The sequence below is a fragment of the Chinchilla lanigera genome, unplaced genomic scaffold (assembly GCF_000276665.1).
Source record: "Chinchilla lanigera isolate Chin_1 unplaced genomic scaffold, ChiLan1.0 scaffold00024, whole genome shotgun sequence".
NCBI classification, from domain to species: Eukaryota; Metazoa; Chordata; class Mammalia; order Rodentia; family Chinchillidae; genus Chinchilla; species Chinchilla lanigera.
This window is the reverse complement of record NW_004955425.1, coordinates 3,383,467-3,401,994: the sequence shown is the minus strand read 5'-3', so window position 1 is coordinate 3,401,994 and position 18,528 is coordinate 3,383,467. Positions and strand designations below refer to the sequence as shown.

Genomic DNA, 18,528 nt, shown 5'->3' with positions numbered 1-18,528 from the left:
ATAAATAAATAAACCTTTGTTCTTTTAAATCATAGAGATTTGGGCATTATCTGATACCGCAACAGCACCTGGCCTGTTCTGACCAGTGCTGGAAGTGCAGTGTGGCTTTAACAAGGCATGTGGCTGTGGTTTGGAGGCCAGGCAACAAGGAGTGAGGGAGCAGATTTTGGAGACTGGCAAAGCTTTTGGCCAAGCAATCATCTCTGATAACCTGGAGAGAGGTAACACACCTAAAGAATTAGCTGATCTAGCGAAAAAGTTTGAAAGTCAAATGTCAGTAGCACGTGCTGGCTATTATTGGCTACTATTGGTTGTACTTTAATAAGTGACAAAGAATAAGCTCAGAAAATAACTGACTGGTTTACAAATAAAACACAAAGCGAATAAAGTCCATAAAGTCAGGCTTGAGGGCAGAAAAAGTGCTGTGTCCCTTTTCCAACAGATTAAAAAATAAAATTGAGAAAGCCTTTCAGTTAGAAAAGGCCAATGAGCCAATTAGCAAATAATACTTAGTTTTGTTTTTTTTTTCTTCAGGACTAAGGATTGAACCCAGAGCATTTGCACTAAGCTCTATCTCTAGCCCAACACTTTGTTTTCAGGCTTTCATTTTCAAATGCAAAGAATGGCAACCAAACCCATGTAAACACTCTAAGAAGGTTAAGCTGTCTCCAAGAAAAAGACACACACAAGGTTGTCCTTCTCAGTTCAGTCTTTCAATAAGAAAAGCTCAGGGGAAAAGAAATTAAAGGTATGACTCACTGACCAAGCTAGACTCATTCAAAGTACAATCCATTAAGTCAATAAAGACACAGAAGCAAAAACGCAAAGGTATACAACAAATAGAAAGAGTATGCCTAGAATAGAACTGAGGGCTTCCATCCAAGGCGTATGGAAATAAACTGAAATCAAATAGACAGGAAATTGCCGGGTTCAGGGGTGTCTGCCTATAATCCCAGCGACTCAAGGGGATGAGGAAGAATGATTGCAAGTTCAAAGACAACCTGAGCAATTTAGTGAGACCCTGGCTCAAAATAAAAGTTTAAAAGGGCTAGATATGTAGCTCAGTAGTAAGTGCTAGCTAGCATGTATGAGGCCCTAAGGTTCAATAACCAGTACTGCAAGGAGAGTGGAGAAAAAACCCCATTTAGTTTTGAAAAGAGCTATACGGCCAAGAAAGCCATAAGCCTGAAGCTCACATGGCTGGGAAAATGATCCAGGACCCAAGAGAACTGTGGAGCCCTCGTTTTTCTAAACCAGAAGATAGTCAAAGCTGCTCAGCTCCTAAGGAAGGCACATTCCTCAGTGTATGCATTGGACCTGTCAAAGCACAAAATAAGAACTACTTAGTTTTGACTTTATTTTCCATAATGGGATCTCCTCGACACATACTGGGAATCAGGGTCTCAGGCATACGAAGTACACATTTTAACACCAGCCTGACTTCATCTCCAGTTCTAGGTTTAGATAACACTAAAATAGAGTAAGTGTTCCAATGGTCTGAGCAAAGGAAGTCAGATTTATAGACAGAAAAAAGGTTGAAGAACACAGAAACAAATGAACAAAAAGCAAACTGGTCATTTCAAAGTTACCTTCCTTGTAAGGCAGGGGCAGGGACACAAAATGATAGCAAAATAACCAATGGCATAACATTCCGTTTCTTCTTTTGCATAAAGTACAAGACAGAGGAAACTTTTCTACCATGCCAGCTGACACTGGCCTGGACAGGAAATCTGGCTGTTACCTCTCCAATCTTGATATCTCAGAAAGTCAGATAAACTACCTAGTTTAGACTTGTGAACTAGAACTTTTGCTCCAGCAACTCTGTCTTGGTTGTCAGCCTGGTCCGTTGAGGCTTAGTGCAGAAGCTTACCCCAAAACACTAGCATCTTATAATTTTTACTTAGCAGATAAGGTCAAGGGGCTACTAGAAAAAGAAAGGCTGCCTAGGAGTGGTGCCAAGAGGGAAAGTGAACAACGAAATGGGCAGGCCCTCCCAGGGAGAATCAGGGCCCCAAAGCAACATTCTCCATCCACAAGGCAGGGAACCCAGAGGGATTTCAGAATGGCTTCAGCATTTTAGAAGGAGTGGAAATGAGTGACTTCTGGGGATCTCCCATTCACCCCATTTCTGAAGGGCAGCATAAAATGAGTTATCTGATTTTTATTTTGCTACACTAATACACAACGTGTGGGGAATGAAGAACAGAAAATTTGTCTTCTTTGTTTGAAATCTCAAGATTAAGAGGAGCCACATCGAGGGTTTGTACACAAATGCATTTGTATTGTCCCCTAATTTAGAGCCTAAATCAGACACTATCCAGATGCTTTGACTGGGTGAGATTAGGATAGTGTTCTTTGGGGAAGTCATGAATGTATTTCATATGTAAGAAGGAGATTGTACCAAATATCTGTGTTATGGTTCCTATGGAGATGTCCCCCAAAGCCACGTGCTTTCATAGGTGGGACTTTAGGGAGGCAATTGGACCATGGGAGCAAGATATGCGCTCATCAGTGAATTACCCCACTGACAAGTTTCTAGCTAAACGTGATGCTGAGAGATGAAGCCTGGTTGGAGGAGCTGCCCCACTGGGGCCGGGGCTCTCTGCTTCCTGCTGCCATGCCATGAGTTGTTTTTCCTCTCCCATGTGCTCTCCCATGGCACCATGCCTTTGAGCCAACCACTACTGACTGAAATCTCTACAAACTATGAGTAAAAATAAACCTTTCCTTCCTTAAGTTGTTGCTGTCGGGTATTTTGTGCCAGCAATGAAGAAAGTAACTGATATGTCACGTACAGGCAACCTCTGCATGTAAACATTACATGCATAAGTATAAGCTAAGATTAATAATATCAAGAAGAATGAAAATGGGAAAAGGAAAATTAGAGGAAGAAGAAGGGAAGAAGAGGGAAGGGAAAATGGATCAAGGAAAGCAACAAGCTGTGTGATATACAAGTACCCACTCCCCAACATGATTGTAAACTGCATGTACTGCAAACATGTGCTAATAAAAAAAAAGAAAGTAACTGAGGCAAGCCCTGTAATGTTTAGATCTGAAATGTCCACCAAAAGCTCTATGTTGGAGACTTGGTCCACAACGCAGCAATATTCAAAGAGGGCTCTGGAGGGGTAGCTGGATCATGAGGACTCTAATCCCATCAACAGGTAGATTCATGGCTTAATTGATTATTGGGAGGCGGGAACTTGAGGTGAGGAAGCGGGTCACTGTGGTATGTCTTGAAGGATGCGTTCTGTTCCTAACCTTTGTTCCTGGCCACTCTGCTGCTCTGTGTGCTTCCTGCCATAGTGCTCAGAGCCCAGACACAGTGGAGCCAAGTGACCCTGCACTCATCTCTGAAACCATGAGGTAAAATAAATCTTACCTCCTTTTATGTTGTTTTTCTCAGGCATTTTGTCACAGCAACAGAAAGCTGACTAACACGTGCCCCTAAATGGTAATGGTAGTACTATTATTGTTTCATGGTTTTCTCTCTGGCTCAGAAGTTGGAGCCTTGAACTCTCAGATATGGCAAATACCTCCATGACGAGATGCCATGCTCCAGCATGCAACATGTAGAATATGTTAAATATTCTTCATCTTCTGGTTGCAACAGTTAGTTTTCTTGCTTTATGTCTAAAGATTAGACCTGTCTGATGAAAATTAAAAGCATTTCATGTTTCAGCTGAGTTGCCATTTTCAAGTTACTGACTATAATTCATGCTTTTATTTCTTATGATTTGAGTTGGTTCTCCCTAGCAAAGGCAGAACTCATTTCATTCATTTGTTAGTTCCTATTCATCATTAAGTTCTCACTCTGCATCACACTGTGTGTGTGCACATATGCATGTGTGTGTGTGTTTTGTAGTTTGGGAATGGTGAGGACAATGGAGGAAAAAAGATATCCAAAGACAGTTTCTGTTCTGTGGAATTAAACAGTCTAGTGGTGGACAGACAGGTGAGTAGATAACAACTATGTATCACTTAGTATAAGTCTTCAACCTTTGTTTTTCTTGACTCCTCTAGGTCCTTTGAATTTTCACATACATTTTAGAATCAGTTTATTATTTTCTTCTCCCTCCTCTTCCCCTTCCTCTTCCTCTTCTTCTTCCTCCTCTTCCTCCTCATCCCCTTCCTCTTCCTCTTCTTCTTCTTCCTCTTCTTTTTCTTCTTCTTTGGTTGTTTGGTTTTCTGAGATAGGGTCTCACTATGTAGTTCAGGCTGGCCTTGAATTCACTACATACCTCAGACTGGCCTCAAACTTGCCACACAATCCTCTTGCCTCAGCCTTCCTGCCATTTTCTATTAAAAAGAGATTTCTAGAATTTTGGTTGTGATTCAGTGAAACTATCAATCAACTTGGGTAAATATGACATTATTTAAGTCTTTTAATCCATGAACATGATCTTTCAGTTCCAGGCCAGCCTGGGCCAAGTAGCAGATTCAGAAATAACCTGGACTACATAGTGAGACCCTGTCTCAAAAAAAATAAAATAAAGAAAAAAATGTTTAAATACAGAAAAAAGGAAAAAAAGAAGAAGGAACCTTAGGTTAAAGGCAAATTAACATTCTGTATACAGATATGAAAACGGAGACTTAGAAAGATTAAGGAATTGTCCAAGATCAGTCACAGTAAATATCAGAGAGCATTTTTAGTTCCTGAGCCAATACATTTCCCATTCTGGTAGTCTGCTCTGAGTGGAGTTATCTGTCACCTGGAATCAAAAGTGTTCAGAATTTATGTAGAAATGTTTCTTTTTTAAGCCATGTAAATGGAAGCAGATTAAACTATCACTAAAGTTCCACTCAGTTCTCACATACCATCATCATAAATACACACACACACACACACACACACACACACACACACACACACACACACCTCCAAAGTCATACTTTCAACAGCATAAACTGTAAGAGTTGAAAACCTAAGAACCATTCTAGGGCCTCAAAGTAATGAATATAAAACTGAATAAAAGAGGTTCTGTAACACTGTAAAGAAACCCATAATTATTACACGTGGTGCAATCTTTTAAACATTAAATACTCTATGAAAAGAAACTTAAGTCATGGTTTCTTTCAAATTAATGGAGAGCGGATTTCCTTAGTTTGAGTTGTAGTCACATAGTACTCTCAGTGTTGGCAAGGATACAAGCCTTCACATACTTCCAATGAGAACGTAAACTGTTACAACCTTTCCCTGGGCTATTTGGAAAAATATATTTAAAAACTTCAGATTCCTATGCTCTTATATGCCTTGGTTCTACTTTAACCTAAAGAAATAATTATGGGTGTGCCCAGAAAAATCAGATTTAAAAACTGAAGCTTTATTAATAATAATGGTAGAATTCATTTATTGTCCAACAATAAAGAACTAGATAAAGGATTATCCATTAACACAATGATACAACATATCACCATCAAAATCATTTTGTTGGACAATATTTAATTATGAGAAAAATGTTCATTATAAATTGTGAGGTGAGACGGACAGTGACTCCATGGTAAATTTCATATGGTGATAGTTTTGTTTAAACATTTAATTGCTGTTTGGACACAAAAAATGAGAGTAGACCCTTGAGGCCAAAATATTAATGTCTGTTATCTCTGAATTGTGGATTAGGTGATTTTTTTTTTCTTTTTCTTCTGGCTTTACTGATACTTTTCAATTTTTTTTTTTACAATAACACATTTAAACTTTGTAAGTTTAAGCTAATTTAAAATTCTCAGTTAAAAGCTTTTCTGTAATCATGCAAAAGAAAAAGAAACTGAACTGTGCTTAAATGTGAAGACAGATCTGTGGCTTGTCCATAGAAAACTTCACCAACTTTCCCTAACTCAGCTCTTTCCTTTCTTCTGATATACCTCCTACCCATATGTACCATATCAAACTATTGTCAAAGTCCCCTGGATACGAGCCATCCAGAATCCTAGGGAATGGGGCTGCAAGTGAAGCTCAGTGGGAGAATTCTTTCCTGTCGTGCAAGAGGCCCCAGCACCACCATCCAGAGAGAGAGAGAGAGAGACAGAGAGAATGAGATAAGTCTAGGTGTCATCCAGGAATGATTAAACTCCATGCCTGTGGTTTAAAGCAGCGTATTTATAAGTAAACTTCATGATTAACATATCTCTTTCAGTAACTGCCATTTTAAAGGTAAGCGTACATCCCTCCACAAAGAAGTTAGCTCTGTCAACAGCACTCATGAATTTAAGTCATGCTGACAGACAATCCACGTGGCTACTTTGATGCAGGCAGCCATGTGAAATCAAAACAAATAGAAACAACAACATGAAAGCTATGTTTTAAAGATAAGATTTGAAAAAAAAAAAAATCCTCTGAAAGAGCAAAGGAAGCTATATTCGAAGCTGCCCCCCTGGTAGCAGCAGTCAATATATTCTGAGCTTAGATCTAAACCAAGGGGAATTAGGAGCACAGTGCAGCTGAAGATGAGGGGACCCAAAAATGTTAAATCCCTAGAATAAAACCCTTTTCTCCTCCCATGTCTTCCTCAAGTCCTTGAGGAGGTTACAATTTTAGTACTTAGAAAAACTAAATTTAAAAGTCAAAGTTTTAACTGTACTTATTTTAAAAAATGATTGGCAAAGTTCAGCCACACACTTTCTCAAATTTGTCTAATCATGAAAATCACCTGAGGCACTTGTTAAAAACCACAGTGCAGTTTCTTTCCCTGGCCCTGCAGCCTCTCCACGAAAAAAATCAGAGTAGAAAGAAGAGTGTCACTCCAGTGATCGGAGACCTTATCTTCTCCCCGTGTCCTTGTGTTGGGCCCTGTATTTCTGCTGCAGTTCTTCAGAAGGGAAAACAGCAGGCAGCTGAAATCTGGTCCCCAAGGCAGGTGCAAAGATGCACACCTGGAATCCCAGCTATTTTGCAAGCTGAAGCAGGAAGACAGTGGCCAAGGCCAAATGCACCGTGCAACCTTCTCAAAAGAAAAGACAAAGGAAAAGAAATTTGGCTCCTATTCCAGGTAATGCTCTCAGACTGTTTGGAAGAGGTGTAAGGAAAATACAGGTTCCAGTTCGCTACGATAATCATCCCTATTTCTCATCGAGAAGCTGCTAGTTCTGCCCATCTAGTGGCAACAGAAGGTGACTATCAACCCTCCATACGGTCTTCAGCTTTAATTATACCACGTTCTTCATGAGAAAGACAGAAACTGGGTGATAAAGAAGATTTCACAGTGTTGACCATACCCACCTGTGCCACCAGACACAACTGCCATCCACTTGTGTGACTGTCTTCAGTGTGACCATTTCAGCAGCCAGAGCTCAGCACAGCATCCACCAGGAACGGCTCCTGAAGGCAGGCACCTAATTCCCTGTGCTGGGGCTCAAGATGGTAATCTCATTACCCGCTTAAGCAAATACCAGTTTAAGCCACCAAGAGGTTTACCTTTCTGTCTTGATAAGCCACCAGAGCATGCTTGTACACTCCAGGGAAACTACTGACAATTTAATGCGAGGGAGGAGTTAATTAAAATGATTTCAGTGAGAAAAGCATTACAAGGTGGCATCACCTGGCAGAACAATGGGCCTACCAGAAATGGACTTTACTTATTTATTTTAGCCTTGACTCTGAAAGTCTGGTAAATCTTTAAAGTCAAGCTGGGATGATAGGAGGTTTGAAGAAAGATGTGCCAACTGCTGACATGGCATTTCAAGCTATCATAGAGACAAGGCATAAGCAACTGCGTCAAACGCCTCAACTATAGTCTTATTCATTAACTGATTGAATAGTTATTTTGTTCCTAGAAAAGGTGAAGCACTGAGATAAACAGACTTGTGACCCCTTGGCACTTCTATTCTAGTTCAAGAGGACTTATGATTAAAAAGAATAGTCTGGAAAGAAGGAATGGAATTCTCATTGTCCTACGATAGTGATGGTAAACTTTTTAGAGCTTTCGTTGATAACCCAAACAGTCCACCGTGGCATGCATGCCATAAGTTTGCCACCTGCCCTAGAATCAAATGCTAGTAAATTAAGACAGCCCTTAATATTTACTAGTGGCAGTTCTATGTAGATCATCCTCTTAAGCACAGTAAAGTCTGATACTTTTCAGCCATTCAAGAAATATTCAAGAAGCCAGGTACCGTGCTGCACGTCTGTAACACCAGCACTCTGGGAAGCTAAGGTAGAAGAATCAAAAGTTCAAGCCTAGCCTGGACAACTTGGCAACTTATTGAGACCCTGACGCAAAATAAAAAATAAAAGGACTGGAAATATAGCTCAGTGTAAAGGCCCTGGGTTTAATCCCCAGTACCACAAAAATAATAATAACTCAAGTCATTCAAAAATAAAAAACACAGCGAATCATAAAATAAATATAAGTAAGTCCAAAGTTATGATTTTCCTGTGATTAATACTTTGGTGCATGCATAAAGACACATATACTATTTTCTTCTCCTTTGCTTGATTCCCCTGCTGCATGCATGGCAGACTAACACCTATTTGGTCTACCAACTCGGTAATCAAGCATCGAACCCAACTATATTTGGAGTAGAAATTCAAGAGAGAGAAAAGGAGGCAGATAACATTGTGACTTTAAAGAAATCCTAATCTGATGCCATGGTAGGGCTACAAATATTTGTAGGGTGCTTTCTTAAGAATAAAGATCCCTCATCTAACTTCTAATCTTGTGGCAAAGGACAATGCTCTTGATCCTTCCTCCATTTCTCTACCTCAAGTACTTCAATAATTCAAGCGGCATGATCACTACCCTCTAGGACTTTTCTCTGAGTCTCTTCTATGAACTGTGTCTTAGTTGCTGATATGCTGTAAACACTTAACTGGCTCTCTGGAAAGAATGCCCCAATTTTTCAGTGTTTGCCTACTTCTGTGGTGTAAATATATCCATCATGAATATATGGAAGGACAATGCAGGAACAATGAATGCAAAGTTATGAAGAAATGTACAGTCAGCCCCCAGAGCCCATACAAGCTGGCTGTAGCACACCACTAGGACTCCTAGTTTATGGAAGTTCACGCAGATCCAATGAGTCAGGTTAAACACATGGCCAAGGCCAGGAGCACCAGAAAGCCCACATTCTAATATCAAGGACAAAAAGCATCCAGAAATATCATCTCACTCGTCATCTGCCAGAATAAAACCTGCAGGGCCACTCTTCAGTCTCTGGAGAATAGGTTAAAAAGATGACCCTACATAGATGCACCTATTCGGAAGTCTTGTTCAGTTCAAGTGCTTCTTAAAAATGAAAAGCGCTCATTTTTCTAATCCTTTTTATCTCCTTTGTGCCTACCCCCTCACTCAAGGCCTGAGATATCAAAGAGTCAAGATCAAAGGAGGACACTTCCTTTTTTAAAAATAACTGTCCTGACACTAAATTAGCAGTCAAATAAATCACACAGTCTTCGTATTCACTAAGCTGCCAACATCACTCTCAGACAGATCAGGGTGTACTTGGTGTCAGGACTTGCATGGGGGAAATCTATGAATGTGACAATGAGGTCAACACTTATGATACAGGCCATGTGCCCTGCTTCCAGAAACATCAGCGGGCATTAAGGAAACTTCTTTTGCACATGGTGAAATGCAACCCAGAAAAACATCTGCTCAGGGCAAGATAAATTCAGGGAAAAACTGAGATTTCAGAAAGTTTTGAAAGCCATTATGTCAAATGGCCACAATATTAATATTAAATGCCATTCACTAGTAGTAATAAAGCTAGTATTAAAAGTAAGGCATCTTTCCCAAGCACATACCACAGTACACTTTATAGAATTTTCCACTACACCTGATGGGGTGGGTACCATCATCTCTGCTGCAAAGGGAGCCTTGGAGGACTTAAGAATCCCAGCTACGGTTATAGTGCTAGTAAATAGAGGAATAAGAACCTCAATCACGAGATACATCTTTTGCAAACAGGAGAGGGATTTAAAGATAAAGGAAAGGGGGAGGAAGAGGAGGGGAAGAGGAAGCAGAAAGAGCTAAGATGTACTATGCACATGCACCAACCCCCCACATGAATGTAACCACTGTGCACTGCAAAAATGTACGAATAAAAATGTTTTAAAAAAGAAACTGAATCCAGGTGTGATGGCTCCAAAGCTCTTTACACTTAAGAATATTTGAACTCTTAGTTTATTCGTTTGCAGGTAGTAATAGTACCCATTTCCCAGGGTGCTGACAGTGTTTGATGGAATAACCCATATAAAGTGGTTAGCTTAGTGCCTGGCACATACTAAATTAAGTGCTCCTTAATTTTGGCTATTATTGTTTCCACAGACACATGAATGGGCTTGTTCCCAAAGCTGTACATATGACTATTTTTGCTTCCTTCCTTCCTTCCCCTCTTTCTTTCCCTCTCTCCCTCTGCCTCCATCCCCTTCCCTCTCCTTCCCTCCTCCCTCTCTCTCCCTTCCTCTCTCTCTTACAATCTCTCGCTCTTTTTCTCCCTCTCTCCCTCCCTCCCTTCTCCTTTCTCCCTCCTCCCCATCCCCCTCTCCCTTTCCGTCTCTCTCCTTCTCTCTCCCTCTCTCTCTCTCTCTCTCACTGTCTCTCCTGAGCAACTAGGAATGCAGATGTGCCACTGCACTCAGCCTATAGGTATCCTTAAGTTTTACAGAACACACTCCCTATTCCCAGCATAAATGACAGGTTCATCGTGGCAGTAAAGAAAGCCAATTGGCAATACAGGCAGACTGAGGTGTAACTTTTAGCCTGACCAATCACTGCCTACAGATGTTCAGTTAGGTTGCTTCACTTCTCTGAGTCTTTCCTCACTTGCAAAATAATGTGTACCTGCTTTTGTAAAGGCACCTGCAGAACCACCGGCACATGGCTAATGCGCAATCACTGCTACCAGCATTAACCTGGAAACCCAAGCTACTACTGTCAGGACCTTCTATTGTCATGGGTTTCTTCACTCTTTTTTCACACTATAAAGACACCTGTGAGAGGCTCAGGTTATTATTTGATGTAACTGTGTCTAAAAATAACATTCCCTTGCCCTCTGGGATCATCTGTTGCTCTCAAATAGATTCCTGAGAAAACATACACACCTGCCCCTCCCCAAACACATATGCATGGTTAGCTAACTCTAAACATCTAAAAGATGTCATAAGTAATGAGATACCAGGCTTGACAGCTGCACTCTCTAGAGAAAAGGTCTACTTAAAAATTCTGTGTGCCACACTGGGCATGATGAACAGATTCCATATCTGCTTCAGAATACTGTCATCTCACAGTGAATACTGGTTTGCATATTAAAGCTCAAATACATGTAAGTAAATATAATAGAAGCCAAACCCTAATTTATTCTCACGGTAACTGATCACAAACAAAATATTAAGGATATCAAGAACAAAAATAAAAACCTGTCAGTTAAAACCAATACTGCTAGCCAGATGTGGTGGTGCACACCTGTAATCCCAGCACTCAAGAGGCTGACAGAGGAGCATTGTGAAGTTGAGGCTACACTGAACTGCATAGGAAGATCCTATCTCAAAGAAACAAGAAAAATTTAAAAATAAAATTTTTTAAAGGGATGGGGATATAGCTCAGGAGTACAGCACTTGCTTAGCAAGCACAAGGCTATGGGTTCAATCTCTAGCACTACAAATAAAACACACACACACACACAAAAAAAAATACATCTTTGTTTCCCTACTTATTCTGTCTCCAAAATCATGATGGGTTCTGTTTTACTCACTTGTTAACCAAATAGGGTCTGTGCTAATGGTGAAATTTACGTACTGGTCTTTGGGAGGGAAAAATGGAGTTCATATGTTTAACTGAATCCTGACCTTTAACCACTTAGAGCCTAGATATGTGTACCTTCTCCTTAATTTTCTATGAATATTTGTAATGCAACATAAACACATTTATCATGTCTGCTTCCCCTTCTGGACCTCACATTCTTAATCTTGTACTCAAATATATATTGCACAATTCATAACTTAATTGGCTAACTTGGGCATTTGACCATGTTCCAGAAGGTAGCAATACTGCACCCTGTTCCTGCTTTACATATTAGTATTTTGTTCTTGAATTTGCATTGTTTCTCACCTATCTAAAAGTACTGACTGGGGCTGGGGATTTAGCTCAGCGGCAAAAGCGCCTGCCTGGCAAGCGCAAGGTCGTGAGTTCAGTTCCCGGTACCGGAGAAAAACCAAAAAAATAAAAAAATAAAAAAAAATAAAAGTACTGACTATGTCAAAAAGAAAAAAAGGCATATATATCCACACCTTATGCAGAAAATTCTCCCTATTTATCTTTTCATACTGGTTTTCTACTTGACCTGGTTTGATGGTAATATAAAGTCCAATTTTTTTTTTTTTGGTTTTTTTTCTGGTACCAGGAATCAAACTCACAACGTCATGCTTGCCAGGCAGGCGCTGTGCCGCTGAGCTAAATCCCCAGCCCCTACAAGGTGCCATATTTTAATACCTTGATATTTTAAAAAACTGACACTTTATATATTCACAGTGATGGCCAAACTAGGCAAAAGATTTGGGTTTCTTCAGTTTGTACTGTTTGTGCATAATGAACTATTATTCCTTTGCTGCTCCCTGGAGGTTCTATTTGGATGATGTGTGAAGTGAGAAACTCCCCCAAAGGCCGCAAGCATCATCTGTCCACTGCTGCTCCCTACTGCCGCACCCTGGGAGGCAAATGAGCAGCATGTGTCCTCCAGCGGCTTAGAAGACGTTCAACGCTCAGATCTAGGCCTTTCTGAAGTGCAGTGTTCCAAGATTAAAATCGTCTTCTTCACATCTTTGTTCTTTCTCCTGTAGTGGTCTGGCTTATCTAAAACAGTACTGTTGGTGTCTCAAAGGTCCCTTAAATATATATAATGTATATAGTGTAAGTATATATAGATTATATAGTATATAGTGTATATATAAGATTATATATATCTAAATATATAGAATGTATATAGTATAATATATATATTAGTTTGTGTCATTTCTCTCCTACCACCACCCAAAAAACAAAACAATATTAAAGTTATCCTTTAGTAAGCATCAGTTGCAGAATGGAAGGAACAAAGGAATAAAAGGGAGGAAGAAAAAGAAGGAAGGAAGGAAAGAAGGAGGGAAGGAAGGAAGGGAGGAAGGGAAAGAGGGAGAGAGGGAGGGAGGGAGGGGAGAGATAGGCCAAGAGAGCGGAACAAAGAAAGAAAGAAAACTGTGAGGCTAGGAATGTCACAGCTAATCAAGTAAACTTTTTAGTCTTTCTAACTCTAAGCCATGTAATATTTTACCTAAGGCAAGCAGTCTAAGCCAGCTCAGTGTCCTGCCCCGTGGATTAATAATGCATACTGTTTGCTGTGGGGTGATATTGTCACCTGGCAGGGACTAAGTGCTAGGGTCAACCTAAGTTCCTTATATTTTCTTATTTTATGTTTACATAAGCTCCACAGGTATTATGATTTTCCCCATTTTATTATTCTTGGAACTGTAGCACATTGGTTAAGTAACTGGCTCTGATCACACAGCTGAAATTCAAACCCAAGCCCTTTGATGGGGTGAATTTATAATATTTGTAATACATTAGGCAAACACATCATCTTAGGCCTACCACTAGTTTCAAAATATTTGGTAAATGAGCTGACCCCATGAGGTGTTACTCAGATGTGCTTCAAAGAAGCAGAAAGGGTAAACCAAAGGAACCTCCCTGTTGACACTGAAGGAAACTCCATTAAAGTCTTTTGCCAAAGGTCACCATAGAGGTGGAAACAGCTACTCAGAGGAGGTGGTGATGATGTCACTAGTGCCATTTTTTTTTGTGACATCAGTCACATATTTATGTACCTAAGGTGCAAGGCATTTGAGAAAAAATAATCTATAATAAGACTTCCAAATTAACGGGGGTGACAATGAGACAGAACAAGGTAGGTGTGTGAGGTCCTGGGTTCAATTTCAATCCCAGTCCCCAGCAGCACACACACACACACACACACACACACCACAAATGCCTAGTTACATGCTAAGTCATCTGGTGTACTGGCTGACTAGTACAGAGGTCATGTAGGAAGAACTGTCAAGAACTGTCAGCTCTGAAATATAACTTTTTTTTTTTTTTTTTTTTTTTGGTGACAAGGTTTCGGTGAGTCTTCTCGGCAGGCCTTTAATTCACTGTGTAGCCCAGGCTGGCCCCAAACTCCAGGCAATGCTCCTGCCTTAGCCTCCCAAGTGCTAGGACTAAAGAGTGCACCACCATGCCTGGCTTGAAATACAGAATTCTAAAGGGGCAAAAATACCACTTGCAGGTCACCTAACCCAACTCAAGCATTTCAGGATGAGTGCTAATAGCTTAATTGAGTTCATGCTGCTGCTAAGTAGCAGAGGGTGGCAAAGTAAATAAGAAGCCTGGTGCAGCAGTTAGTTCTGGAACACTCTTCCAAGGATGAGTAGAGTAGGTGACAGCACTTTAGATGAAAACAATGGAAAATATTCTCCTTTCTTGAGTTTGCAAGATCAGCATTCAATTGATCTGATTTTTTTTTCCATGCTGGGGGTCAAACCCAGGGCCTGGAAAATGCTAAACACATGCTTCTCTACTGAGCTACATATACCCTCAACCTCAAACTCATGATCCTCCTGCCTAATTTTCCCAAGTGCTGGGACTCTAGGCATGTGCCACCAAGCCTGGTCCTAATCTCATTAACAGACTGCAGGATAGTGTACAGTGTTTGCAGTGGGAGTTCAGGTTAGCATTTTTTTTAAAAAAAAGTCTAAAAGTACTGGACTGCATATTTCATTCCACCCATTGTTTCCATTCCAGGTGCCTTTAAAAGTGGTATTACTGGCTATCTTAAAACACATCCAGTGTGGGCAAGAGTGTATGTCTCCTATCATAAACTGGTAAGCTACCCAGTTTGATGCTTCACCACAAATATATTCTGATTGTCCCCATAGTCTGTAAAGCTCTGACTCAAATACTCTGTAATAATTGTTCATGTAAAATTGTCAGTCATCAGAAAACAAGCCGGGCGTGCAGGTCTACACCAGTAATCCCAACACTCGGGAGGCTGAGGCAGAAGGATTGCCATGAATTCTAGGGTAGCCTGGGCTGAGGTTAGATTAGCTTTAACTCTAAGATTTCTCTTGAACGTACCTAAATATTAATTGATTGAACAATATTTAAAAAAAAAAAAAGATATAAGAATGTCAATGGTCAAGTTACAAAAATATTACACCCAGTTTTAACTAGAATGTTTGGTAGTAAAATATGCAGATGTGACTCCTCGGGACACGTAAAATTTATTTCAAAAATGTTTGCTCAAATCTGAGAAAAAAAATTAGAAGATGATGAAAAACGATGTTGATGAAACTTAAAAGAATTAAAGTCACTTAAAAGAATTAAGATTTTCAGTTTTATTAGAAATACAAACCACTTTACTGACATAAAGCACACAGGGCCTGGAAAATGTTTTATTCTCTTGTATTTTAAAATAATACTTATTAGCCATGGTGGCGCACACCTTTAATCCCACCACTTGAGGAGGGTCAAGGCAGGAGAATGTCGAGTCGGAGCCCAGTCTGGGCAACTAAGCAACTCAGTGAAATCTTTCAAACTAAAAAAATTTTTAAAGGGCTGGGGGTACGGCGTAATGCAAAGGCCCAGGGTTTGATAACAGTACCACAAAATAACAGCAATAATAATAATAATAATAGTAATAATAATCCCTATAAGTTTGCAAGCACAAGTTAGGCTTAGGGTAGCTTTTTCTTTGAATTATTGTTAAAGATTATATTCAATTCATCGAAAATTATTTAAAATATTATATCCTCCATTGAACACATCATTCAAGTTGACACTTCTAAACAAAAATTCAACAGTTACCTTTCATCATAGTTTAGCTATCTTCACTGTGAAGTCTAGTACAATGTTAGTGTAGACCAGAGAGATAACTAAAATGTCGTTTTAAAAGAAGTAAAACAAATAAATAAGTAATTAACATGAAACCCCAAAAAGTCATTTCCCAACAATAGCAAAATGTACATAAAAATACAAGTAAAAACTGTATTAAAACTGTAGCCAAAATCTACTGTGTGGTTCCAAACTGTCACCCAAAACCTCAACTGCCAGCCTTCCGATTTCAGAGCTACGGAGTACACCCGGTCATGTCAAAGGGCTTTTCAGGGTCTTAGAAATTTTAATTCAGTGCAGAAAAGCTAAGAGTGAAAAAGGGATTCAAAAAAGAAGACAAACAGCAAAAAGCGAAACTGCTATGCTATTTGCCAAATATCAAACTTTCAGAGAAATCCAAAACCATTCAACAACTTCCCCACAACAAACAGAATGTTTTATGCAAAATGTGCATGTATGAATGTAATCATTTATTAGCATACGTTCTACTTACTTTGCTTTTTGCCATTTATAAGCTTCATTAAAAACACAAAGAAGTAACCAGTTGAATGAGGTTCAGCGCAGACAAGAAAGAACAGCCGTAAACTCGAACTACAAATTTACATCCCAGGATGTCACGCGAGGAAGGTGCCCTTTACAAACTACCACTATATATACAAGCTTTAGATTGTGAAATAACGCACTTTGGCTTTCTGCTCTGTACAATTACATTTAACTCTACCCCCTCCCACGAAAAAAAAAAAATTCACCTCCAATCCTCATTGGCCCACATAGTTCCGGCCCACATGGTATCAGTGGGTGTGTCCGTCCTAGCAGGCCTTCTCATTGGCTGCGAAGAAACAGTGTTTAAAAGGCTGTGATTTGGGGGTTGTCAAACTCCACGCCTCCAGACTTGAGCTCGCCAATAGACCCACGACACTGGCGGTTACTCTGTGATTCAAAGGGCAAGCTGCTCGCCAGAGCTGCAGCCCCAGAAAGATGTGCTCTGGGAAGGGAGAAGTTAGCCTGGGCCGTGCTGCCTGCTCTACTCCCACTCCTGGACTTGCTCAAAGGCTCACACAAGCGCATTTCCCTGCGAACAATTAAAAGGGCGGGTAGTGATTCGCCTTTCAGAGTCTGACTTAAGGACCAGCTCGAGCTCCGCGCCCAACAGACCCATTCGGCGGTCACGACCGAGGCAGGGCAGGCGGGCCAATAGCATTCCGTGCGGGGCGGCCCGGGGAAAGAGTCGGGCCGAGCGCCCCGCGAGGCCCCTCTCCCGCAGCGCCGGGTGCACCTGGTGCCGCGGCGCCTGCCCCGCCGCTCCCAGTCCCCGCGCCGCGCGGGTTTCGCGCCGGCGTTTTCCTTCCGGCAGGACTTACGCGGCCTATGCTTCCTCCCCGAGTCCATCCTTCTCCGCAGCCGGCACTTCTTGGCTGGAGAGTCATGCTGAGGGAGCTGCGGCTGCGGCTGGAGCTCCGCCAGCCCCGCGAGGCGTGGGGGCGCCGCGGCGCCGCAGCCCGCGGCGCCTCGGCTGCAGGCTGGCGGCGGGTGGAAGCCGTTGTGCAGCAGCCCGTTGAGGGCGGCGGCGCCGGTGTACACGGAGTCCCCTGGCGAGTGTGCGCCCGCGCGCTCCGGCTGCGCTCCGCGGTCCCCCATACCCGGGACTGGCGGCGCAGCGCACGGGCCTCGGCTCAGGAGGCCCCGCTGGAGGTCATTCTCGGTCGTCTTTATTGCTTCAGATCCTCCCTGCGCCTTCCGATTCGGCGGCCGCAAAGCCGGCGCCGGGGGATGGTGAGCCAGGCGCTCCTCCCCTCCTCCCGACGACTCCCCCACTTCCTCCGCGCCCTGCCCCCTGCGCGCCGGGCCGGCCGCGCAGCTCCGGAGCATGCCGGCCCGGGGCGCCGAATCTGGACCTAGCGCTGCCCCGGCCGGGAACCCCGCAGTTCGCCTCCCCCTGATCCCTAGGCCCTGCGACTTCAAGTGGAGCTTCCTCGCTTCCCAGACCTGTCCCCGCCACTGAGCATGCCCAGTCCTGCCCGCCACCTCCACCGACGAGTTTCAACATGGGGAATGAAGTTCTCTGGGTTTACAAGGAGATGGGCGGGTTGAGCTTTGTGTGGCCGATCCAGCTGAAAGAGCACTGGGTGAGGCAGGCCGGAGAGAGCCAGCAGCTTCGGGAGGAACCGGGGAGGAAGCCAAATATTTGCAGAGGTTTCAAGCTTGCTAATTCTGTCCCTAGTGGTCTAGATACCTTTGCAAGGTCACTCAAATTGCCCCCGCCCCGTGTGTGTGTGTGTGTGTGTGTGTGTGTGTGTGTGTGTGTGTGTGTGTGTGCGCGGGCGTATGCGCGCTTGCGCGCGTATTCATGTGCGTGCATATATTTAGTTAAGTGACCGAAGTACTCAGAGGACTAAGAGAAGGAAAGGGAACGATTAATTATAGAAAGGTAGGCCGACGTGGGTAAGCAGGAGAGCGAATTTCTTTACTGGTGCGCCCGCGCGCATACACACACACACACACACACACACACACACACACATGCACATACTCATACCCATGTGGTTTCACAGTGTTAACAGTCTTGCAGGAAAGGAATACAGTGCAAGGACAATGAAGGGCAAAACAGGATTAACAGGTGTTGGGAAAAAAAACCTAGTAAACACAAGCAATCCCAAACTATAAAAAGCTCTTT

The 18,528-nt window shown here is 42.0% G+C and overlaps 1 protein-coding gene across 1 annotated transcript in view; it reads right to left on the bottom strand.

Moving 5' to 3' along the window:
* Pank1 (pantothenate kinase 1) overlaps positions 1 to 17,972 on the bottom strand; it is a 49,786-nt gene extending 31,814 nt beyond the window's left edge. The window contains 2 exon segments of the mRNA XM_005385848.2: positions 17,216 to 17,748; positions 17,750 to 17,972. Of these exon segments, the coding sequence (XP_005385905.1) occupies positions 17,216 to 17,748; positions 17,750 to 17,901 (685 nt within the window). The 5' untranslated portion in view covers positions 17,902 to 17,972.
* Between the last annotated feature and the right edge of the window lie 556 nt (positions 17,973 to 18,528).